This window comes from Phaseolus vulgaris, chromosome 11, assembly GCF_051622355.1.
Source record: "Phaseolus vulgaris cultivar YP4 chromosome 11, ASM5162235v1, whole genome shotgun sequence".
Classification (NCBI taxonomy): Eukaryota; Viridiplantae; Streptophyta; class Magnoliopsida; order Fabales; family Fabaceae; genus Phaseolus; species Phaseolus vulgaris.
The window spans coordinates 553559-579107 of record NC_143508.1 but is presented as its reverse complement, the minus strand read 5'-3'; the positions used below and the strand labels follow the sequence as shown (position 1 = coordinate 579107).

At 31.8% G+C, this 25549-nt stretch overlaps 2 protein-coding genes across 11 annotated transcripts; both read right to left on the bottom strand.

Annotated features, from left to right (window-relative positions):
- Nucleotides 1-9326: 9326 nt before the first annotated feature.
- Nucleotides 9327-19575, bottom strand: LOC137830166 (lipid transporter). 7 transcript variants are annotated; one of them, XR_016517187.1, is made up of 18 exons: nucleotides 18092-19575; nucleotides 17911-17970; nucleotides 17619-17698; nucleotides 17266-17360; nucleotides 16253-16410; nucleotides 15943-16094; nucleotides 15157-15275; nucleotides 14455-14634; nucleotides 14225-14299; nucleotides 13636-13707; nucleotides 12497-12634; nucleotides 11586-11741; nucleotides 10753-10805; nucleotides 10493-10671; nucleotides 10296-10380; nucleotides 10121-10215; nucleotides 9634-9755; nucleotides 9327-9450 (listed from the first exon to the last, which is right to left on the bottom strand). XR_016517187.1 is itself a non-coding variant. In XM_068637378.2 (17 exons), the coding sequence occupies exons 3-16, from the start codon at nucleotides 17963-17965 to the stop codon at nucleotides 10320-10322; spliced, it is 1557 nt and encodes a 518-aa protein (XP_068493479.1). In that variant the 5' UTR covers nucleotides 17966-17970; nucleotides 18092-18352; nucleotides 18572-18606; the 3' UTR covers nucleotides 9933-10215; nucleotides 10296-10319. The 7 variants fall into 7 exon arrangements, 1 of the variants encoding a protein (XP_068493479.1); XR_011084171.2 differs by having other exon boundaries at nucleotides 14471-14634; XR_011084175.2 differs by lacking the exon at nucleotides 10121-10215 and having other exon boundaries at nucleotides 14471-14634.
- Nucleotides 19576-19802: 227 nt separating this feature from the next.
- LOC137830046 (DNA photolyase) lies at nucleotides 19803-24542 on the bottom strand. Of its 4 annotated transcripts, none has more exons than XR_016517183.1 (14): nucleotides 24065-24356; nucleotides 23854-23987; nucleotides 23615-23764; nucleotides 23400-23517; nucleotides 22936-23239; nucleotides 22238-22451; nucleotides 22019-22108; nucleotides 21501-21833; nucleotides 21281-21393; nucleotides 20745-20849; nucleotides 20609-20656; nucleotides 20399-20509; nucleotides 20210-20300; nucleotides 19803-20121 (listed from the first exon to the last, which is right to left on the bottom strand). XR_016517183.1 is itself a non-coding variant. In XM_068637182.2 (14 exons), exons 1-14 carry the CDS (start codon nucleotides 24315-24317, stop codon nucleotides 20021-20023), a joined length of 2088 nt encoding a protein of 695 aa, XP_068493283.2. In that variant the 5' UTR covers nucleotides 24318-24542; the 3' UTR covers nucleotides 19803-20020. The 4 variants fall into 4 exon arrangements, 2 of the variants coding, with proteins under 2 accessions (XP_068493283.2, XP_068493362.2); XR_016517184.1 differs by having other exon boundaries at nucleotides 23615-23774; nucleotides 24065-24336; XM_068637182.2 differs by having other exon boundaries at nucleotides 21578-21833; nucleotides 24065-24542.
- Between the last annotated feature and the right edge of the window lie 1007 nt (nucleotides 24543-25549).

Below are 25549 nucleotides of genomic sequence, written 5' to 3'. Positions count from 1 at the left end.
TAGAGACTAAATAATTTTTTGGTTTCTAAATGGTTTCTAAATTGGTATCTAATTAGTAACCAATGTTTTTCTACAAAATTTAGAATCTAAATAATTTGTAGTTAAAACTTGCTAATTAGATACCAATTTAAAAACTATCTAACAATAATATAAACTAATTTGGAAACTAATTTTCTTTTAGTTTCTAAAATGGTCTCTAATTTAGTTACTATTGCAACTAATTATTTTGGTCTCTAAAAATTGGTTTCTATTTGATGATTTTCTTGTAGTGAAGTGGATACAAACCTCATTTTATTACCCGATTTTATAAGGTTGAGTTAGGTTTAAAGTGATATCAAAATTATTTTAAGTCTATTTTAGTAATTGTTTGTTGGACTTATCAGACCATTCACTATCGATCGTTATCGGACCATCCATAATATGAATTATTTTAAGCATATTCTAGCAAGTGTTTGTTGGATTTTATTAGGTCACCCGTTATCGAACCACCTATAATGTATTGTCTCACACACGAACTGTCACTTTCGGTGTGAGAAATTTTTTATGAGATTGAGTTAGGTTTAAAATATTTTTTAATACGTTATTTTCTTATCACATCATATATACCACTTTTCATCTCTTTCTTGTCTGTGTATTGGTCTTAGTAGGTGTTTGACAGTATGCAAGAAGTATCCATACATCATTTTACACCTGGAAATGGTCACAGTTCACATTCCTCTTTACACACCTTTAATAGCTGTTGATTCTGTAGAATCTGTATGAAATGTGCTAACATTGGAGTCATAAAATGATAGGGAGCAATTTGGATTAAAAGCTACATGCTTATTCCTTCTGAGACTTGTGTTTTTCTCTCTTTGATTTAGCAGCAGATTCAATTTGTAGGGTGAGAGGGATACTTTCACGGTTCAAGAAATCTACATGGAAGAGCTTTCGTCATCCACTGCTCTTAGCCTCACCAGAGACCACGTGTCCGTGCATGTCTTTTCCTAACTAAATATGCACATGAAAGCGATAATGGAGAATGAAATCAAAACAACAACAGGAACACCTTCTAACAAAAAAACAACACTCTTGACGTCATGCATGCAAGGAGGAAAGCTACCTATACGTACTCGTATACTATGTATGTACATGTATGTATGGTCACTTTTTTGAGTAGATAAAGGGGATTCTAAAGTATTCACGTACATTTTTTTTTACAACCTGCATGATTGAGACTCTAAATCGGTATCCGGTCGTATTCGGTCTAAACAGACCGACATGACCTGCATCGAGACTGATTAATGACTCAATGTTTGTTAATTTTTTTTATAAATTTATTAATAAACCCACAATAATTATATAAATAAGCACATATCCCAAAGGATCGGATATGTAATAATCTAATTCTAAATATTAAGTGCCGAGTGTTGAAGTTTGACTTAAGCGTCAGAGTCCAAAACTAGCAAAGAGAAGGAGTGGAAGAGCGATAGTAACAAGAATTCGTCTGACAAAAAAAGTGAGGTGCTGACCGACCGAGCAAGAAGTGATTCAATTGTTCTCTTGATTCCAACCCGGCTGAGCAAGAAGTGATTCAATTGTTCTCTTGATTCCAACCCTGCTCGAGAACACATTTCATATACGTATATACGTATGAAAGTAGGAATCTTAGAAGAAAGGGAGCGTATGAAGTAGAGTATAGAGTTGAGATGTTGGGAGATTTGGAAACTTGAAAAATGAGTTGAAAGGTTGGGTGAAATGAGGAAAAGAGGTAATAGGAAAGAAAAGTGAGGTTGAGATAGGCACATGTGTGTGATGTGTGGAGTGGGGCTAACAACATTTGCAGAGGGAATTGGGACCCATTTGGAGCATTGGTTTGGTAGAGAGTGCTCTCGTGGGCACCACAACCCCTTTCATCTGTCTCCCTTATACCCTTCACACTTTCTCCCTACGATGTTACACGATCATGCTTCATCTCTCTTTTTTCTTCATTTATTACAACCCTCATAAATAATTTTCTGTCAAAACTTCTACTTTACTTCATGTTACTCATATGTGTTTTTCTTTTATCAGAACTAGTAGTGTGATAAATGCTTATTTTCTGTTTATTGATGATAAGTGATGTATTGGGAGCATGCTATATAACACTCACACTGATACGAAAATTAATACGACACGGACATGAAAATACGTATCATCTTTAAAATGTAGAACAAAGATCTATATTAATTATGAATTATATAAATTGATAATAAATATTTATATACACAAGTATGTTTTAATTTTTTTTAACAAAAAAGATATTTTTTCATGACTGGTTCAAAAATATTTGTTCTTTATTTAAAAATTTATACAATAAATTTGAGTTTTCAAAAAATTAATGCATTTTTTTTAAAATTGTGTTAGAATTTTCAGAAATCCAATAATTTTTTTTTGAATTGGATACTTCACCGATACATGTCTTACGAGTGTCGTACAATTGTTGGTGTCCGATACGTGTGTATGACTCGAACATGTCAGTTTAAGAGGAATGTCCAAGCATTATAAAATGTATTTCTTGTTCAAAATGTGTCATTTTGTGACAAAAATGTAGATTTCCTTTTATATAAACAAAAATGAAACATAAAACCACCTTGGAGAGGAATTAGTTTAAGTATTCAAATATAGGTGGTAAGTACTTGCAACTTAGTAGTATGATTTTGCCCCCATTATAGGAACTGTCTGAATCTGAATGGTGACTATCCTCTCAAATGCATCCAGCCAAAAACAATATAGCCCCCTATATATGAACACAACTCTACAATTCTTTCTCTCATGCAAGCTTCAGAGTTTTTGCACTCCATGCATGATTTTGAATCATTACTGAGCAATTGAAACATGCATTTTGCATAGGCATGATGGAAAGAGGCACACTCAATGGCTATGGTGAGCATGAATGATCCATCAATGACCCTTGCTCGCATGACTCATGCTCATGGCCCTACCATTTTGATTGTCTCATGTGACATGCCATGATGGTTATGAGACGCGTGATTCCCTCTCAATTTCTTCAACTCTTTCACCCTCTTATTATTACCTTTTCTCTTCACTTCACTCACTACCAATTTCAACTTTGTCTCCACTCTTTCCAACCATATGTTAAAATACAGTGTTGTTGATGACAAAATATGTGAAAATACAATGACCTATGCAACAGTGTTTGTTGTGAGTTGAAACTGCAACAGTGTTTAGTTACTGCCCTGACATCACCACAAAGTTTTTCTGATGCTGCCTTTCTTTCTGCTATAGAAACTTCATGACGTGACTTCCCTGGTTTTGTGCTGCTCTCTGTGATTTATGAAGTTTCTCATGTTTACTATTCCCCATACTTATCTCACTCTAGTAACATTCCAACACCAAATTGTTTCATATTAGTATTTGATTCATATTTCACAAAATATATATAGAAAGTGAATAAGAATGTCCAAAATGTTACTCTTCCAAACATATGCATCCAAATTATTCATTTCAGCAACAGTAATGCAAACCTATGTAGCATGGAGATGGACACGAACACTGATACAACACAAACACGGAGATACATATAATCTCTAAAATGTAGGACGCAAAGATATAAATTTATATATTATATAATTATGAATTATATAAGTTGAAAATAAAGATTTATACACACAAATATATTTCACTTTTTTTTAACAGAAGGTGTTTCTTATAACTGGTTCAAAAGTATTTGTTCTTTATTTTTATAATCATAATACAAATTTATACAACAAGTTTGAATTTTTAGAAAGTTAATGTATTTTTCCTTTTTAAGATTGTGTCAGAAATTTCAACAAATATTTTTTAAATTAAACAATTCACTGTCAATACGTATCGTACGAGTATCCGATACATGTGTCCGGCCGACATAGATATATCATTTAAGAAGTATATTTGAACCTCATAGATGCGATGGAGACAGACTCTTTCACTCACATTCTTTATTATCTACCAAAAATTATTAGGAATTACTCAATTCTATAAATTTAATGATCCTAATAAATTTAATGAATGTTACTTATCATTTTGCAGTCTCCAATTAACTTTAATTAATAGTGGAATGTCTGCCACTTTCTATAAATTGCACTTTAGAGGTGTAAGAACATTCTCATGAATCAAATTAAACACCTTTCCACAATATTTTATATTAGTATCGTATATGTTGTTCATTTCATGATTTTTTTTTTAATTTATAAATAAAAATTTAATCAATCTTAGATCACCAATGCATATATTTAATTAAGGGTAATGTAGTAAACCAATTTAAAATAAAATAAAGCTCCCGAATTTTTTTTATAAGATTGCATGATAGATACTTATATTCCACATAAATTCTTTACATAATCTGTTATTAATAGAAATATTTTTTTTTAGCAAGTCCCTCAAGTTTCTTAAAATTATATAGTATTTTTTTTTTATGTAAAACATTGATTTTTATTCCTATTTTATATTAGATTTAAACCACACCCACCCATTTTAACATTCTAATTACTAATCTAATGTGGCAGTCAGGTATTACATTTTGGATAAATTATGCTTTCAATAATTAGGACATTCTCTTCCAAAAACTATTTTATTATTCGTTGAAATTTATTAGAATAAGAAAGTTGGATGGATTTTCACTTGGCATTCAACTTCCCTTTGACTTTAAAACACAACCCTTTTGAAATGGATGGTTTCTTATAAACTTCAACAGATTAAAAATAGTGTTTCGGGAAAAGAATATATAAAAAGGACTCACTAATATCCCTCTAACCTAATCACCTACTCAATTATAAAAGCACAATGCTTTTTAGATTTTGGTTTTTGTTCTAAGATAATAGTAATTTTAACTGTTTTAAACTATTTTTTTTTTATACCTCTATATATAATTAAGAATAACTATTACAAGGGCACCCATGTGAGAACTAATTGTAGTTTGTAAATACATGAAGTATGAAATATATATTTTATTCTGTGATTCTTTTTGTAGTTTATTGTATGTGTAGAATTATAGAAGCAGTAATGATACGTTGACAATCATACATCAGATTATAACTGAAAAGAATAACTTTTGTTAAAATGGAACCATTTCAAATTTGTATTGTTCAACCTTAAACCCTAAATTTTAAACCTTAAATGATACATTTTAAAACTGATAGATTTCAATTTTCAGTTTGCCAAAATAACATTTTCCTTATAGAATGAAAGCATGTCAAGGTATGAAAGAAGGGCCAAAGCTGTAAAAGGAGAAGACAGAATGCAGAGAGAGAGAAAAGAGAAACTGTTATGGGAATGAATAGAGAAGAGAGGTCCACAAAGGAATGATGAAAAAGTTTGAAAGGCACAGTGAAGAGAGGAGAAGAGGGTGGAAAAAGTGGGTTTGGGGTCCAACCACAGTCCCACTTACATTCTTTTTGCAGAGAGTAACACTCCTTTCATTCCACTCCTAAATATTACTCTTTCACTTATCACTTTTCACCCTTCTCCTTCTCTCAATCTTCTTTCAACTTTTTTTAATTATCATAATTTCTAATCAAAGTGGAGAACAGAATTATGAGGGTTTGAAGAACACCATGTGACACCTTTCCTATAAGTCAAGATTCATCACTCTTAGTTTAACCAAAAAACTTTATCTGTTATACACTCCTCAATTTCAATCATTGATTATCACAAAATTTAGTTTCTCAGCCAGAGACCATTACATGACAGTAAATTTTACACTCTTTTTTACTGGTTTAAAACTATTTTATATAACATGGAATTAACACATTTGAATACATGTTCATGTTGATTCAGATTGTCTAATCATTTTTGTCTTGAAACTTTGATCTATTTTAATACATGCTCCCTGATAAATATGGCGAATAGAAGTAATTTAATCAAGTCAAATGAAATTCAGAGAGCAATTTAGCATTTGTACAGTTTAGTGAGTTGTGCTTATAAAATCATTGTAACTTAAAGAGGAATTAATTGAGACTAGATTGGCGCATAAACAAAATAATGAGAGACTTGTAGAAGGCCCACATCGAAAACATTAAAATAAGACAAGGAAAGAATGAAGAAGAGAGAAACAAAAATAGAGATCACAATGAAAAGGATGGAAGCTAACAACACCCAACTTAGCTTAGAATAATAGAAAGCAAAGAAAAAGGAGGAGAGATTAGTTGTATATAACACAAAAATAAATTAAAGTTTACGGTAAAAAGAAAACCATTAAATAAAAACTAATTTTAGAGAAAAAAATAATTAGTTGGTTATATTGACTAAATTAGATACTATTTTAGAAACTAGAAAAATTATTGGTTTTTAAATTAGTTTATATTATTGATAAATAGTTTCTAAATTGATATCTAATTAACTATTAAAGTTTTTGTTACCAAATCTAGAATCTAAATAATTGGTAGATAAGATCTTGGTAGCTAATTAGATACTAATTTATAAACTATTTATCAATAATAGAAATCAATCTAAAAATTAATTATTTTTTTAGTCTCTAAAATAGTATATAATTTAATTAATATAATAATTAATTATCTTTAGTATCTAAAATTAGTTTCTATTTAGTGATTTTTTAGTAGTGTTAGTCGTATGTAACACAAAAATAAACCAAAGTTTTAATTGGGAAATTAGGAAAGTTAGAGAGGATAATTAGGAGATAGATGATAGATCCATGTGTGATGAGGATTTTGAAAGGTTTGATTTGGTTGTTGGTGAAGCTTTATGGAGGCTTAGGAGAATTTAACTAAAGCAAAGTTATGAAGAGAACTTAAGAGTGTGGGGTAGCCTTATAATGATTGCATGTCATGTTTTATCATATTCATATGGTGTTTGTTGCAAAAAAAGATGCTTTAACATGAGATATGAGAGAGCACCCTTAGTTATTTGAGAGTGTGAGAAGAGATGAATAGACAGCCAAATGATTTATACCTTCTAAAGTAATGTCACAAAGCATAATGCTAATGGAATTTAGACTTTTTTTTAAAGAAAAACAGACCTCAATATCTCAATGAAGTTAAAAAAATTGTCACATTCTTCAACTTTCCTTTTCATGTTTGTATAATATTTGGTCAATAATGTCTACACCTGGGCCAGTGTTTGCATAGTAACACAATGAATCATTTTCTTAACTTCAGCAGTTTATTAACACTACCCTCATTTATCTTTGCATGCATCAATCTTGCTCAAAACAACATTTTTGATACCAGAATTTTCAATTTTTTCCCCTTCTCCATTTTCAATGCACAAAATTTGGGTAGAATAGATGTTAATTAAAATGCAAACAATTAATATTGCTGGGGAAAAGGGAAAATGTTCAGATTGGCACTAAGACTTGGATTGTTTTATTTGAGTTGTTCTGATTCTGATATCTTTGAGAATTGACAAGGCTTGACTTCATTGACCAAAGAGTGTGATTCTTTCCTTTTATTTTTGTTTTCTTTGATTAAATAATTGCATGAACTAAATGTACTTTACCATTTCATCCTTATGCCACTAAAAATGTTCACACACTTTCTTAATCAACGACATGAATATATGTCTAAGCATATCTTCCAAAATATTCATCAGATAAAGTTGAAGAATTGGCACCAAAAGTTTAGTAATCTTTTCTGGGTTGGATTTGAATCTTGGTGTTTGTATCATCCCTGATCATGTGTCAGGGGCAGCCATGCAATGGAAAGCAGAAAACCAAAGAATCCAACCTCTTAAGCAAAACTCAAAAAATGACATCATTTTGTTTAGAAGATGAAACTCTCTTAAGAAGGATTTAAACCTAACTCAACACAATCCCTCACCCTGATGCTACCAATTCATTAATGAAAATATATGTTATGGGTTGATCCGATAACAGTACATAATGGATGTCACAATAGTTTCAACAAACTCTTATTAAGATAGACTTTAAATGACTCTTATATTATGTTAAAAAATTGAACATTAAGTTTATCTCAACCTCATAAACCTGTTTTACATTGCACCTAAAATATCTTAATCTTTTCTCGATGTAAAATCTCAAACAAACTTAGACAAACTCACTTTATACTCATTTTGATGGTTGGATGGTAGTCTAAATCCTAGTCTGCATTTTAATCATAAGCTTCATCTGCTCTTTCTACTTTTTTTTTCTAAGCTTTCAAAGATTATAATTACCATTGTTGATAATTGGTAGTGACATTGGAGGCCAACAAACATACCCGTGGAGGAGGGTGTCCTATGAATCATCACCTTTCTTTCTTTCTAGCCATTTTCTTCATCACTGCTTTGCTTTTTGGTGGGTTGGTGTTGACTTTTGAAATTTCTGCCTCACCCATATGACAGATTCACTGACAGATACAAATCTATGCTCCTCATAAGTCTTACCAATTTGTTTTTTTCTTTTCAATTTTTTCAATTAAGATATAAGAATTTATCAATTTCTAGTTTTAAAAGTATTGTCTCAAGAAACTCCATTTAGTGAATGGGAAGCCACACCTTTGATGTCACTTATTTTTTACTGGTACCCTGTAAAAAAATTGTACTAGCTAACTCTTTTTAGATTCTACACAGTGAAATTTCCCTTGATTTTTCTAGCAACCTAACAATATGAAACTTCCCTTGTTAAATTTTATTTTCAGAAGATAGTTTAATTTTTAATTTTTAAAGTATATTTAAAAATTAAGTTAATATGAAACTTTATGAAGATCCCTGTTAATATTATACATGTTTGGAGAAGTTTATCTGTAAATTACTGTAATTAATTTCATAAACTAAAAATAACTTATCTATACATGTATTTTTATAAAAATTAGAAAAACTATGACTACAAATTAACTCATGTAACTAGTTTTAATTTATGAAAAATTGATTTTAATTTTTTGTTTGTTTGTGTCTTTTAAAAATAACTTACGAAAAAATCATCTACAACGTACCTTAACCACATAATCTTCTATCTTAATTTTCATTTTAGCAATAATAATAGTAATGATGATTAAGAATAATTTAACTATTTTCACAAGGGATTATGGAAACTAAACTCTTATTTCATTTAGCACTATGTATGCATATTGATTTCTGAAAAGACAAATAAGAAAAAAAAGAAAGAACTATCCTTTATACATATTTTATTATAATTATACTTTTTAAATTTTAGTGATTATTTGCATTGCAGTAATAGTTATATAAAAGAAATTACTTTATTCATTGTATTTAATTATAGTCGGAGCAATGTTATCCCCCAGTGAACTTGTGCTATAACTTTTTACAAGAGGATTTTTATTTTATTTTATTTTATCATTTTGGATATTACCTTCTCTCCATTATCTTTAGTGAGTTGAAATTCAAGAATCAAAAGCATTTGAAATGAATATTCTGATTATATGGTCATTAGAAAGGTGTTTCGTAATCCCAAGATACCAAATCTAACAATTTAAAGTTCATAAAACCTTCAAAATTTGACAACCCCTCCCTCGTATCCTGAAATGTTTGATAACATTTTATGTTAGCTTTTTTTTTTCAGTAATGAATAAATAAAATAAAATGACATATTTGAGAATGTCTCAACCCTTATAAAAAAAACCCTTATAAAGAAAAGTACAAGTATCTCATACTCTATATAAAAGTAATAAATCAATCACAGAACAAAGACTGTTATAATACCTTTTTGATGCTGCTGGTGTTATAAACAAAGTGTTTGGTCCAAAATTTACAATTTGGAAATCAAAATGCTGGACCAAAGAGCACCACCTTTGTCCTTCGAAGAGATTATGAATATTTTTAAGCTACAAAATCATAATGAAAAGCAATTATGCCGAATCTCTATTTATACAAAAAGCAACGAGGAAAATCCAATCAACTTTTCAACTTTAAACATTATGACCACCAGCACGAAGCGCGCATGCGGAATCTCCTTTATTTCAAAATTCATATATCGTAAGATGAAATACGAAACCTTCCACGAAATATGTAAGAATTTTGGAAATAATAGAAAACAATATTTTTTTATGTTACACCATACATGCTGCTTAACTCCGACAAGAATTTGAACAATTAGACACAGCAGAAACCTCAGTAAACTGTCATTTTGAATTCATTATGTCAGTAGTTTATAGAAAAAACATGGCTTTAGTAAATACTATACATATACCAAAAATGGAACCGGTGAGGTTATGTCTGACACTATTCTGCTGCTTGGGATATAGCCTATAGAAAACTAACTGACATTCCATCATCTTCCACTAGCTGCACCAAAATTGTCATTTATCATGTCCAAAAATAAATCTTAAAAAAACTAACTGTTTTTTCAAAGAAATAAAACTCACCTCCAAGTTATATTGCAGAAGTCTTCAGTCCACATGGTCATTAAAGCGAACAAGTCTTCTGATGAAAGGTTTTTCCCGGCAATAGCTAAATGACAAAAACAAAAGCATTTTAACAAAAGAAGGAAACAAGAAAAAAAAACTAATATATTCAGCACAAGATCTTTGAAGTAAACAAAGTCGAGGAAATATGAATATACATCACGTATGATGACACACAGAAGCAACCGAGCCCAACAGAGAAATGGACCATGAATGATGGCCAGAAATGATCTCTGTCCAAAAGTACATTCTCAGAAATTAGAGTGATTATGCCTGAAAGTAACAGAATAATCCATCCCGACGGCAAACATCCATAGAAAGAAAATGAGGAAGATCCCTGTGGACAAAAACAAAATACGAGGTCAGAGGAATTAGCATCAAATTACAGTCAGCCAACCAATGCTAGTAGCCACCATACCTGGAAGTAATTCTTTATGAATATAGCAGAGTATAAAATCCTCAGGGTCATATCTTTTGTCAAGTTAAGTAACCAAACACAACTTTTTCTTTTCAACAAATTATGAAAATTAAATAGGGAAACCATAGGTTTGAACTGACAGGAACCACATAGGAAATTAACGCAGGGATCATTTGTAGAAATCCAACAGTATCTCTATGCTAGTAATAGTTGAGCTTACAATGACATTAGATTTTAGCAGCTTATAACACAAGTATCTGAGTCCAGCTGTAAAATAACAAATTGGTATGCAATCATCATTACTTATCTAGGCAAAACATTACATAAGATTCAGAAACAAGCTATTAGACAATACAGCGGCCGTTCCATTATAGAACATGGAGCCATAAAAATGTAGCAACGGCTAATATCATCACCTACGCAAAGTTCCCAATCAACCATAATCAAGAGCTCAAAAGCCAATGCTAATACCAGAATACACAAATTCCTAATCATTGTTTCTCGCAGGCACAAAATAATCAAGTAATAGCTTATGCTCCTATTTACTTTTTGGAATATGAGGAGGATTATTTAGAATTCAATTCAGCATGTTGATAAATATCTTAAAAATAATAATTATGGGAATAAAATACACAATTAACCCAAGAGATAGAATTTTAACCTTACTTGGTTCTCTTTCAATTTATCTTTATCTTTTTGGTGATGGATGCCTTTTATTATTTTCACTTGTAATAACTAAAATGTTTGAGTATCCACTTCGTTTTCCATATGGAAGGAACAAACGTAAATTGTGAAATAGCATGAAATAAATAACGGTAAGGTAGAAAGGATACTGAGGGAATTTGCCATTATCAAACCAACTGCCCCAACTAATCTTATTAGCAGGACATTCAAAATAATATAGATCAACGAGAAAATAAGTAGTGAATCATTTGAACGCTTGAGTTGGCTCTCGGTTGCAACTGCATGCATAAAGGCTTCAGAGGTTCCTGAAGCAAGCAAGGAACATTATAATAACGAGATTAAAGAATTTGATCCACCATTTAACAAGTCATAAACAAGGAAATTAAGTAAATGTAAAATGAGTTTTTAATTAATGCTAGTCAGTCAAAGACCCTAACAGTTCACCAAAAACTTATTTTATCAGAAGGTATTGGGCATTCAAGTAAATCAAATCTACAAGCAGAAACGGTAATTGATAATTTGAATTAGAATACATTAATCTAATAAGAAACGATCTTCATTCAAGTGTATGAAATATATAAGTAGGTTTCCCACTTTATTCCAGCCATATCCAAATTTAAGTATACCCCCTCCCAAAGCTTGAAAGTTATCCCATTTTCAGTTATCCCATTATAGAATGAAAAGTTTCTATTAACATAAAAGAGTAAAATTGATTCCCAGAACACTCAAGGGGACTAAACTCCAATTAGTACAAAGGCAGACACATTGATGTTAGCTTATGAAGAAGTTCATTGCATTTTAACTTCTTTTTTATCTTTCCCTATAGATAATTATGAAGTTTATCTAGACAAAATCTAACTGCTAATAGAGCATATGCAACACATTTACTAATTCCATTAGATGTTATTAAATTTAGAAAATAGAGAGCCCATAAAACAACGTATGCAAAAAATTTAGATTATATGAAGAATAATAAACATGAGATGTTATTGTTGTACTCTGCAAACGATCAATGTACTTACAATAAAAATAAATAGTAACAAGAGACAAGGTAGATTACCATTCATGGCCAAAACAATGACATAAAAGCAGTAACAACGAAGGGCAGTTGACGCTTCTCCATCACTCCATTTTTCACCATAAAGCAATCTAATGAGTGAATAAGAATAACTTGGACCAAATGCCATAAAAACAAGGCCTGCAAAAAATAAAGGTTGGATATTGTACCACAAAAGAAACAAAAAAAAAATCAATATAAGGTAAAACAAAACATGTCCAAAATTCTCATGCAAAGGCTCTTCCCTGTGGAATGCGGTACTTGTAACAGAGGTCAAGCTAAAAGGAACTCGTTTCACAGAGTGATATCCCTCTTTTATTTTTACTTTTTTCCAAAGGGAAGGGTCAACAACAACCACAAACAAGTCTTTTCCCTATTACACATGAGGTTCCCTACATGAATCAAACATCGCCATAGTATTCTAAGGTGATTCATTTACAAAGGCAAATTGTTGACTTCTAAATCCTTCTTAATAGTTTGGAAAATAGTTTTACTCAGTCTTGTTCTATGATTCTACATCCAGCATTAGCATTAGGATTACCTTCCATGTGGTACTCTCTGTTTTCTTTACACAAGCAAACACAAGAAATTCTACCATTTTTTTTTCACGGCAGGTGCTACTCAACTTTCTCTCTAATGCATACATTCTTAATTCATCTTCTCTATTATGTCCACTCAATGCTCATTCAAGGGGAAGGGCAACGGTCTCAAAAAGTTAGATTCAAGCTTTTCATTGTTTTCATCAATTCTCACAAAAGAAATTCAAACAGGGGAAAAAGAGAAACATCTAGGTTTAAGTTTTCTTATTCATACAAGACAGAACAATATTGGTCAATAGTCAATACAACATTTTACAGCAAATTGAATATTAGGCAATGACGCAACATACCATCAAATATGCTTATTAAGTAGTATATGTCTAGATGCAACTTAAGTGAACTATTCTGAGTTAGACTCAACATCAACATTTCTTACTTTGGCAATCTCTGCAGAACCATTGATTATTCATAGTCAAACAAAGATACAGGTAAAAATGCATCTTTCTTCAAACAAGGACCAGAGACAACTCCTTTTGACTGAATAATAGGAAAACTAAGAACTATGTATTGAGTTAAAATATAAAATTAAATGAAAAGACTTACCAATCAAAAAAACTAACTTAAGGGATTCCATCAAGCCATTTCCCAATTTCTTGCTTTTTCCTGGATATTCTCCTGTCAGGAATGACCACAAAAAAACACTTAAAATTTATTATTAATAAGAAAGGAACTCAGTATCATATGCTTATAATAGAACACTAAAGGAGACTAAGACCTTACGGCATGTAAACTAAATGAATGGCATACAAATACTATATGGAAATAGATATATTTCCGTATGGTGTGATATAAGTTATATAGTGCTAGCATAAGCTGGAGCCCGTCCGACGTTATTGTTTCATTAATAAATTGACTTTGGTTGACAATTTTTTAAAAGCATTATATTTTTAATGTGTCTATGAATATGAGAAAACTGATACTTAAACCTAATAGACAAACACAACTACCCAGGTAAAGAATGAAGAGAGAATGAGGGGCAAATTAGCAATTGCACCTCAAAAGAAATATGCAACACAACACAAAGAGGCAAACAAAGGAAGAAGCAACACTACAGTAGAACCAAATAATAGTTATATGAAAGCTATTCAGATTTTCTGGTTCAAGCATAAAGTAAACAAGAGAGAAATAGAACCTGAAGCAGACCTTGCAAATGTTGCATAAGAACTTTCTTCAAAAGGTAAAAAGACAAGTCTCACCACTAAGCTACCTGAAAGGTGATGAATTTTTTTTTTCAAGAAAATAAAAAAAGGAAGACAAACATGTTCACGTAAGAAACATTTATCGGTTTCTCAATAAAATAGGAAACACTCCTGATTCAATTAAACTTATAATATAATAATTAAGCTTTCTGAAGCAAATTACCCAACCAAATACCAACCCAATTTGTCCACCAGGCCGTATACTGCCTGATTATATGGTGTATCCAACCATACAAGTACTATCTTTTCTCCTTCTTGAAGGATCAATTTTCGAAATGATTGAAAGGTAAACAGGATACACATCTTGGACAGCTGCTTGTCAAAATCAATCAGTTTTCCCTTTCTGCAAAAATTGTTACTAATAAATCATACATTGATCATAAATAAGCAGACATCAAACAAAATTATGTTGGTCAATGAATGATTTACAGTTTCCACTTCTCCTTGCAAAGCATGTTTTATATACCATGCATTACATCAGGATAAAATTGCAGTATCTTAACATGTAAAACAATCAGATGATAATGCCTGTTAGGATTCGGAATAACATTAACTCAGCCATCACAAAATAGAGGTAGTTATAACCAACTGTGCATCAGAAAAAAGGAGGAAAGAAATAGACATGAACTTAAACATGGTTCAACCTACACCAAACTTGAGGCATATATAATTATATATCTCCACAGCAGAAACAAAAAAAAATCACTATGATCGATAAATATTACAAATGATCCCTCCACAATGACCTCAGAAGATCAAGTCATATCTCTCATTTTAAGCAGGTTCATCAGACCACTGCTTAGAGCATCTTAGAGAAGAAAATTATTTTCCATATAGTTAACTATATGGAAATAAATAACTATACCTGAATGGAAAGAGGTATGAAACCTTAAATTTTTGGAAAAGCAAAAGATAGCCCCAATAACCAAGAAATAAGCAGGCTCCATATGCAGACTGTGACAAAGCAAATATGATTGATTTTTCCTGGAAATGGTCATTCAACTCAGAATCAGTTGCATTTACAGAGATATCTCAGAAATATAAAACAATTTTTGGGTACTCTAATAGCATAAGTTTATTAGAGAATTGATCTACAACAGCATTATCATATCAGTACATCATACTCTATTGTCTAGAATCCAAATTGTGAGTGCATAAAAAAAAATGCACTCTGCAGAAAAAAGTTCTTGGAACTCTTGTGAGTGAAATAACGTGGCAGACACCCTAAAATTGATGAAATAAAATGCTTTAAAACAAGCAACACTTACAGCATAATGACAGATATTATTCTTGGGTTTCAAAATCTGTATTATTATTCTTTTTCACAGGTTTTTTATCTGGACTCGTTTATCACTCACAACACACATATATATATTAGCAAAAATTCAAAATGAAATTTTAGTAGTCCTAATATTAGGGGCTGTTTGGTTTATATTAAGAATAAAGAAAATAAATATAGGATTGACATCCCTTGTGTAAAATACACACAAAAGTGTTTATTTATAGATGAAAATAATAACAGGGTCAATAACAAATAACAGGCTTAACAAGAATCAATGCCATGCATCTATAATCATAACAGAAAAAGCACTGACTGTTTGCTTAATAAAAGTAAAAGTAAATATCTGTGGCTCAGTATAACTACACTCACGATTCCAGTTTGCTTGATGATTAGAAAATACATTGTCAAGCACCGTAACAGAGTGGCTATAGTCTCAACCATCAGCCGCAATTTAAGTAACACCATGCTTTGTGAGAGAATGTACACAGGCTCAGCCAATAGCTCCAAAATACATGCAAAACCTGGCATAACAAGTGAACCTTACTCATAAATTTTCAATCAATTTATTTCGGGGAGTTATTTAAGGATGTGAAGGGAGATAAGATTATGGGAAAAACATTGATAACCCAAGAAAGTAAAAAAAAAAATGTATAGATGACAAAAAGCTACATTAGATTACCATTGATCAAGATAGCTTGCCCATGTGGACTACAATAACTTATTTGTTGCCACCAGAAGACAAAAAGGCATACTACAATCGTAAAAAACAGACCAAGTGGGAAACTCATCCACACTACTTTCATCAGCTTCACAACATCTCCCATTGAAGTGCCATCACTATAACATAAAAAATTACATTTATAAATGGAGCTCACTCAAGTTTAGGAATAATTGAATTAAAAATAAAATAAATGAAAGATATAAACCCTTAGTTCACATTATTTGAATAATAATACCTTTTAAATTCATAATATTCTTAACTATCGAAGGATTGAATTGAGACACTCAATTCAACTTTTTACAAGATCTTTCAACCAAACTATAAATATATTTTTAAATATAATTCCAGTACTCATTCTTTCTCTGGCAAGTAGCATAGTTTATTCCAAAGCATCATTAAACAATCAGCACTCTCCTATGAAGCAGTATCTATAAACCTAACACATAACTCATTTTCTTTTGAAGCATGATGCAAAAGATGACCCATAAACAAGTCATACACACAATCAAGAGGCATCAAAAGAGCTAACAAATCCCTCATCATCAAGCGTGGAAGAAGCCCAATCACTAGGATCAAAATTAAACTGAATTAACTTGATGATAAGATCATATGAAGTCAGAAAATAAAATGGAAATCAGATAGAAAAAATCATTTAAGAGAAGAACTGTATTATTGAAAGAGAACAGAAAATGTAGAGTAGAATTCTCCCCAAAGGTTTCCCTTTCACAAAGGATCTGTCTATTCGCTCACAAACCTGTCAAATACACTGAATGCCCACTCACAATCAGATTTCCACTATTTATGTAACCAATTCTAACTGACAAGCATTCCCTCTAACTAATGAACTAACTGAAAACTGTTCTTATTTGTTTTTACTATACATTTAACGTTTGACAAGATGTGTGGAGCCCAATTTCTTTAAATACACTTCTTCCTACATAACAGAAATAGAAAGAGAATAAAGGGATCACCATTTCAGGTCCATTCGCAAGCATGCTCGCCGAAAGCCCTCCCGGCTAAGAAATAAAATACATGTGACTAACAGATGAAACTGCACTGCATACAGCTGCATCAAAAAATGTGTCAAGATGGTAAATCAAATCTTATGATGCAGGTCAAAATGACACAAAAAAACATTAAAAAAATTTGACACCCAATAAAAAAATTAAGAACTAAAGCAAGAGACAAAAAAGTAAATCAATTCTAAGAAATTAAAAGAGACAGCACAACTGGAAAACACATATCTTAACTGTGAAATAACGATCATGCACTCGAAAGATAGAGACAGCAATCAAAGTTAATGAGAGTATGAAAAAACAATTACCGCATAATCCTCTTGTGTGAGATGCCTTACAATCCATGTATTGAATATAAAAGGAATCCCTCTTGACAAGAACTGGGTAGCTGGATTCATGATATCCCAAAAAAGCAAAAATGAAATGGGGGAAATATCAATGAGCTAACTCGCAATGCAGGGTATAAAGCTATCTTAGTAATAATCCAAAATTATAAACTGCAGAACATAACTAATTTTTGAATCAGGTCTAATATATAAGAAATGTGAACCAGCGAGACGATTGTCATGCTGCTAAAACAGATGAAAAGAATGAACTGACCTAATAGGTATTTAAAGGTGCGTGAGAGATTGGTAGCGTCTTTATCCTTTGACATCGCACCTGCGGAAATGAAAAGATTCCTGGATCAATTACTCGAATACATCATCTGTGAGAATTGGCAATGCACAGGATTTTGGATACGGCTTGAGAGACAGAGAGTGAATGTAACAGAGTGAAATACCTGGCTTAGCTGGTTTAGGTTTGGCAGAAGGTGGACGATGAATAAGCGATTCTGTTGAATTCCGGCGAGGGCGAGGAAGAAGTTATGAGTTGCGCCTTGGGAACTCGGAAGCGTTTGATTATGGATTAAGTTTTGAGGAATTATATTAAGTCCTGAACTCAAGGTTTTAAGAATATTTGAAGCGGCTTCCAATTTTACTGCAGGGTGTTTGACGAAAGTACTAAGCCACGCTGCTACTACATTCGGTACGATGCGAGTCTTCTGCTGTGAAATGTTTGCCTTACTTCAATTCTAATTTTAATTTACTGTTTTGAAGATAAACTTATTTTATTCAGCTCACAGTATAAACATCTATTTTTATTTATTTTTTACGAACATTGATACTATATGATGTAGTTTATTGCCTCTAATGAAATTCGAGTAACGTATTGTTTGTAGACGTGGAAGCAAGAGAAGTGACAGAGAAAATAGAAAAGTCACCTTTCAAGATGGCCAAACTTTTGCGGCTCGCAGTAAATTTAATCTCTCTTCTCGTGCATTTTGAGGAAATAGAAAAATATTGAAAAATTGAGAAAAAAATAAAATAAAATTGAATGCATAATTATTTACGGTAGTGAGAATTAGAGATAAAATATTTTAAAATGAGGTAGTTCACAAGAAAAAGAGAGAAAAATCTTGTCTTTCAATATAAATAAACTAAAATTAATCTATTTCCCCTTCTTTTTCTTTTCTTGTTTTGTATTCATTACTTCATTCCGGGTCTCAGTATAACGTAAAAGGCTATCCAACGTTTACTTAGACTTCGCAAATGAATATTATTGAAAAAAATTATGTGAATAAAATATTGAGTCAACTAATACACAAAGCAACTTGTTTTATGTGTGCATCTCAATTCTCATGCAGTTTTTTATAGTCCATTTGCATTGTAAGTTTAACTTTTTTATTTTTAAAACTAAATATTACCCTTTTATGTATAAAACAGGATACTCTCCATGTATACTTTCAGGCACCCACACGTATTTTTTACTTCATAATGCAAATCTTATACAACTTTATATCAAATCCATTTCTTCTTTAATTATTTATTCAATAAAAATACTTTCTTAACTATTTTAATAAACATTTATATTTCTTCAGATAACACTGATTGTAAAATAATATTAAGAAATTTCCAATAAAATAATATTTCATTAAACTATTTTTAAAAAAATTGGTAAAATTACAAGGTTCAAAAGTATGTATTTTTCATATTACAGTTTATAATATCAAATAGACGAAATAGTAGGTGGTTTGAGTTTATTGACCTGTTGTGTTGTGTTGCATGTTACGTGTAGAGTCTCGTTTATCATATATTTGGTCATTGCGCTGTTCCCCAAACAGAAACTTATGAAAAATACATGCAACGGAAGCAGCAAGGAACAATCAAATCCCAGAAGGAAGTACTGTTGAAGGTGTGGGGTCTCTTCCAGATCGGCTAAACAGGCTCAATTGTCATACAATGACTTCGTACAATGATTATACAATGATCATAAGGTATCAAACAAATAACAATGATTATACAGGAGGACAAAAGAGGCGAAGAACCAAAAAATAAGAGGCAATTTTTTGTCAGTTACGATGTTATAATCCTAAAAATGTGAATTCTTGAAAATATTATTATTAAACATGTTTAAAAATATGTTTGGTTAACTTTTGTTACTTGTTGAAAAACTTTTTAAAATTTACAATAATTAAAATAATAAATAAAACTAAAATGATTACAGTGAAGTTGGAATGTAAGAAAAATGCAGGAAGCTATACATGTGTTGTTTGAAGTTTTGTGGTGGATCCAGTTACCAATCAAGTGGCAACAAGGCAGTAGTGGTGTATTAGAATTACCAGATGAATGGTTGTTGTGTGCAGTTGGCAGTTCCTTGATACTAATCAATTTTACACCGGAGATTCTACCAAAATGTTACTTTCTACACCAATTATCCACTCACAAATGATAGTATTCACTCGTTCTGGCACCTCATCGTGTGGACAATGGCCTGTGTAAATGTCAAGAAAAAAATGGTCATGAAACAAAGCCCGAGTACCTTGTTATATAAAAGTACAGATATAAAAAACTCTGCCTACCAGCATCTAACTCCTTAATTAAAACTCCATCACAGTGTTCTTTAAGCATAGCCACCTTGGAGTTGGAGTCAGAAATCGGATCTTTCATCCCCTAACAAAAAATAACAAGTTATGAGTATCAGAGTCATTCTCAAAACATATTAATCCATCCTTTTTCGCCCATAAAAGCTGATGTCCCCGTTATAATACCTGTATAATTAGGACCTTTCCCTTGACATCTTCGAGAAGAAAGTTTACAGGTATGGAAAGATTAAAGCTAAAGATGCTTTCCAACACCACAAGCACACCAGGATCGTATGACTTTTAATGTGTAAAGGAAGTGTCAGAAAGAACTGTGTATCAGAATATGAAACCTGCTGATGCAATACAAATAATTTAGATTCTAAAAGTAGAGGATACTGCTCTTAGCATTTCATTTATGAGCCGATCATCTGCTCTTTCAACCCTCTGCAAAGCAAAAACAATCAGCCACCATCAAAACAAATGTATAACAAATATATGAGATTTGAAAATTAGCAACAGAAATTACACTTACAGTTGGATAACATTTCTTAACTAACTCCTGAGTTCTTAGCCTCAAGTAGAATAGAAGAATGCGAGACCCCAACCAGGAAGCCCCTGAAGTTTGCCTATCCTGAACCTTTACAAGTACACAAAAATAAAAATGAACTTTTAAATTGAACAAACTAGTTATGTTGTTCTCTCAATAAAACAATGTCACATTAAGGTTCGAAGAAATTAACATAACCCAACTTTTAAGATTCATTTACGACTATATTCGCACTTTTAGATGTTTGTCTCTATTCATAAAAACTATCCACCCATGGTACATTGTGAAGACTAGATATTTTAAGATCTAGGGATCTAATTCCTAACGCAGGGAATAAACAAATGATGATACATTACGTATAATGGAAACATTTGTACTGTTATAACAAGATGGTATCACATATCAATGGCAGCAAAAGTTTACGACAAGAAGCAAATTGCCTTTTTCGGGCATAGCCAATAGAAAAAACACAATATCTTACAAATATTGTATGAACTTGAGTTGTTCTCAGTTACACTTACTCTAGACAGTGGTATGAATGAATAACTTGGGATGACATTGCCCGCACTGTTGATCAAGACAAGGGATTTGATCAAATCACTCCAAATACCAGCAACAATAGCAACAAGATAACCTAAAATAAGGGAAAAGTAATTGTTAAATTGTCAAACCATTAACAGAAGCAAGAATAAACTGGTAATATATATATATATATATATATACACACACACACATACACACAGGGAACAAGTTACTGCATATGTGTGCAAAGGACACGTTTTTTTGGTGCAAGATACCCAATCATGTTTTAGTCATACCGCCAATTGAGTTGCCAACAATATGAACTGGTTCACCCACAACAGCAACAATAAAATCTCTCAATAGTTCAGCCCACAAGAGTTCAGTATATACCACATTTGGCTTTTCTGATTTGCCAAATCCTAAAATAGTAATTGCCCAAACTCGATTTCTAGATTCAGCTAAACCACGTATGTTGTCACGGTAATGCTCCCAAAAGGCACCAAAACCATGCACAAGAAGAACGGCAGGACCATCTTCACCAGCAACTGTATACTGAGAAAACCAATTTAAACAAGAAATTAGCAGGAAAGTTTATAAATATTTTACTTAAGTTGTACTAATTAATTAAGTATTTCAGATCTTAACTCATTTAACTGAGAAAAGAAAATTGAGTGGGCTCTTGCGAAGTGAACTTCATGAAAAATCAAACAATGACCATGAACCAATCAATTGAATACCTCGATAAGAAATCCTTTCCATTTCCATATCCTTGTTGAGTATCCTGTGTCATTGTTTTTCTGATTTCTCAAAGCCAAAAGCCAATACCACTACGACACCACAAAAACATATAAAAAGAATCATTTGATAAAAGAAAAAAAGAGAAAGTTCATGGCAAGTACCATGGTATTACACATAAGACAAAATAAAATAAGGTGCATAACAGTTATAACTAGCACCTCCTTTGAGCACACAGCATCAACTGCTGCTGCAATTGTGGCAGCTGAATAACCAAAGGGTGATAAAAAACCTGCATTTCTTTCTTGCTCATATTTGATAGCTTCATAATATACTCTTCTTCTAGATATAATGCCAAGAGACAGGGCAGGACCGAATAGACCAATAAATGATGCTCCATTCCGACTTTCAGAAGCACGCACTCTTTCATGCACCCTGCACAAATTTAAATACATTTCATAACATGTAATTTTTACATTATGCCTTCAACCACGAAATTTTAGAAACTTAGTGAATGAAATGTCGATTAAATGACTATTATAGAGCTCACTGAGAAAGAACACCTTGTGAGCGTTAATGAATTAATCACTCAAGAGAAACTGACCAAAACAGTAGAGTATGAACATTGCTGCATGCGAGGTAAACACTGCTACTCACAACACTTTTTATCCCTTCTTACCATACAGGGGAAACAGAATGTAATAAAAGAAAGAATGAACGAAATGCCGACAAAACACCGAAACAGAAATAGAAAACCAAAATGGGGAAATATTATGACTCTGTTTATAATAGAACATTATTTTCCTTAAAAGAAAGAGAATAATGAGAATCCAACTATACAAAATTACTTTCACAGCCTCCATACTTTCAAGAAATTTACCAAAAAACAAAAACTTCAAAAGGTAAGTTGTGTACGTACTCTTGCCAGTCATCACGAGCTGTTCCTTCCAAATATCTTAGATATGCAGCTAGTGCATTCAGTACACTGTCTGTACCACCTCCTACAATATTTCCTTCTTTTGTCACAAAAACAGATCCACTACGCTCCCTGGACAGTGTTTGCCCAAAGCTAGAACTTCTTTCAATTCTATCGCCATATTCCAATGCTTTTCTGCGTAAAACGGTTTCAGCTGAGACCTCCCTGATTAAACTCCAATTCTCTCCTGATTTACGTTCGCTGCTGCTCATAAATCCCTTTATATCATCATACGAGGGGAGAACACCTAATTCAATGAACAATTATTGCATAACTTTTGGCAACATTAAATGAATCCAATGAAAAAAAGTAACACATGCAGTGAAAAAGATAATAATAATAATAATAATAATAATAATAATAATAATAATAATAAAACAAAACATCCTGAAAAGAACGGAACTCACCCCACTCCAGTTCTATCTCTACACCAGGTAAAGTTGACACTGACAGCTGAAGTGGTGTAGTCACAGGGAGACGATGTTTCTTAAACTCATCATATGACGCAGGAAGATTCTGCACATCCTATGTAACAGTAACATAATCAACGCAACCAAGTCAAAAAAATCCACATGTAACGTAACAAACACAGCTAATGAGTCTCTAACAATCTGCCACCTACCTTCACTTCATAAAATGGAGTTTGCCACAACTCAATCCCAGGACTCCCTTGCGGAACAGCGATGGACTTCAATCGCTGTTTGAGCGCATCTACGATGAGGCGCAGCTCATACTCCACCTCTTGTTCCGCGAACACACAAGTGGCTTTGACCTGTTCCGTCCTGAGCGATGAATTTACTTAAATGGCATGAAAACGCATTACAGATTAAGCGAGCAAACGCTAACTAACAAAGTAACAACCTCGGTTGCAAGTTGCTGCACGACGCTATCCGCATTGCCGAATCTGATCATCAAATCGGAACCGCGATCCTTCAGCGCCTTCCTCAAATCTTGCAGAGCAAGCAGAAGCAGCTCCAGCGTCTCGTCGGAGAAACCTGCAAAAACAATCGCCGGAGTAAGATTAAACTGCGATAGTGAAAGAAATCGCAGCGCATTAAATTCGGTTACTGACGGGAAAGAATGCGGTGATCGAAGACATATATAGGAAGGAGCGAGGGAAAGGTGGAGGCAGCGAGAAGCGCGGGGTGGTCATCGGTTCGGAGATCGTGCTTGAACCACAGAATCGCCGTTCCAGTTGCCTTCGTCAAAGAGTAGCGTCGTGTTGGAGAGAAAGAAGGAGCGTTTGGGAAGGAAGAAAGCGATGGAAAATGCGAAGAAAACGATGGAAAATGGGAAGAAAAGAGAGGGAAAGTGAGAAGAGCCATGAGGAAAATGAAAAGAAATGAGTCACTGCAGTTAATTAAATAGCATAATCATTAAATTAAATTTGAAAATTAAAATGTGCATTAAATAGTTTTTCTTTAAAATAACAAATTATAACAAGAAATATTGATTGAAATTTTCTTGAATATAATAAATAAATATAATAAATCCAAAACCAAAAGATTCTCTTGCTACTGCTACCACTAATTTCTTGATATTTTCCTTGTACAAAACAGGAACACAAGTTTCAACCAAAATCTTCAGCCACTCATTGCTTTTCTGTTTTGTTCCAAAATCAAGAATATATAAATATATAATTATGTTAACTGGTTTTTCAATTAAAAGAAAATTAGTACAATAAAGGACAAAATAATTATGGATGATTTAAGAAAGATTTATGATTTTCAAGTTTTCTAACAATATTAATGAATTCTGTTATAATTTTTCCTTCAAGATTTGTTGAGCAGATATAATTTATTTAATAATTTTCCCATTCACTCAAGAAATTACTTTCAACCATAAATATTTTTTGTATTATGCTTAGTTTTTACATAATGGACTGAATTTGTTCAGCAAATTTGTAAGAAATAAAGTTGTTTTTGTATTAAATCTTGATTCTTGCTTCACTCAAGTTTCTTGGCAAAAATTTATTGTTGTGTCACTGTTAAAACACTTTGAATTAATGCACCAAAATCTTCTATTTCAGTATCTAACTAAATTTTATATATTTGATTTACAAAGTGACGATTTAACATGTTTTTAAAACGTAATAAATTACCATCAAAATGTAATAATTTAATAAGTAGATTAGACCAATAAAAGTGCAACAAAATTTAATGTATAGAAGTTTTAGTTAAAAAAATGAATAAAATAATAGGAGATAAAAAAACGTCATTTCTTTTACACAACAAATGTTAAATTTCAAATACATAATAAACGTACAGAAAAAAATAAAAGCATATCACAAAATATATGACATGTTATTATCTCAAAATAAATGTTGAAGTTTAAATTATCAAATTCATAACAATAAATAAATAATATATTATGTGTCACAATACTTCAATAGTTGATTAGAGAAGAAAATAAATTGACTATTTTTAAGTAAAATGTATTACATTTGAGAAATTTACCATGTCATATAATATAGTTAAGAAAAATAAAATTAAATGGTGAAAAATATTTTAGGAAACTCTCTCTTAAAAATTAAACTTTATGTTTAATTTAATCTTAA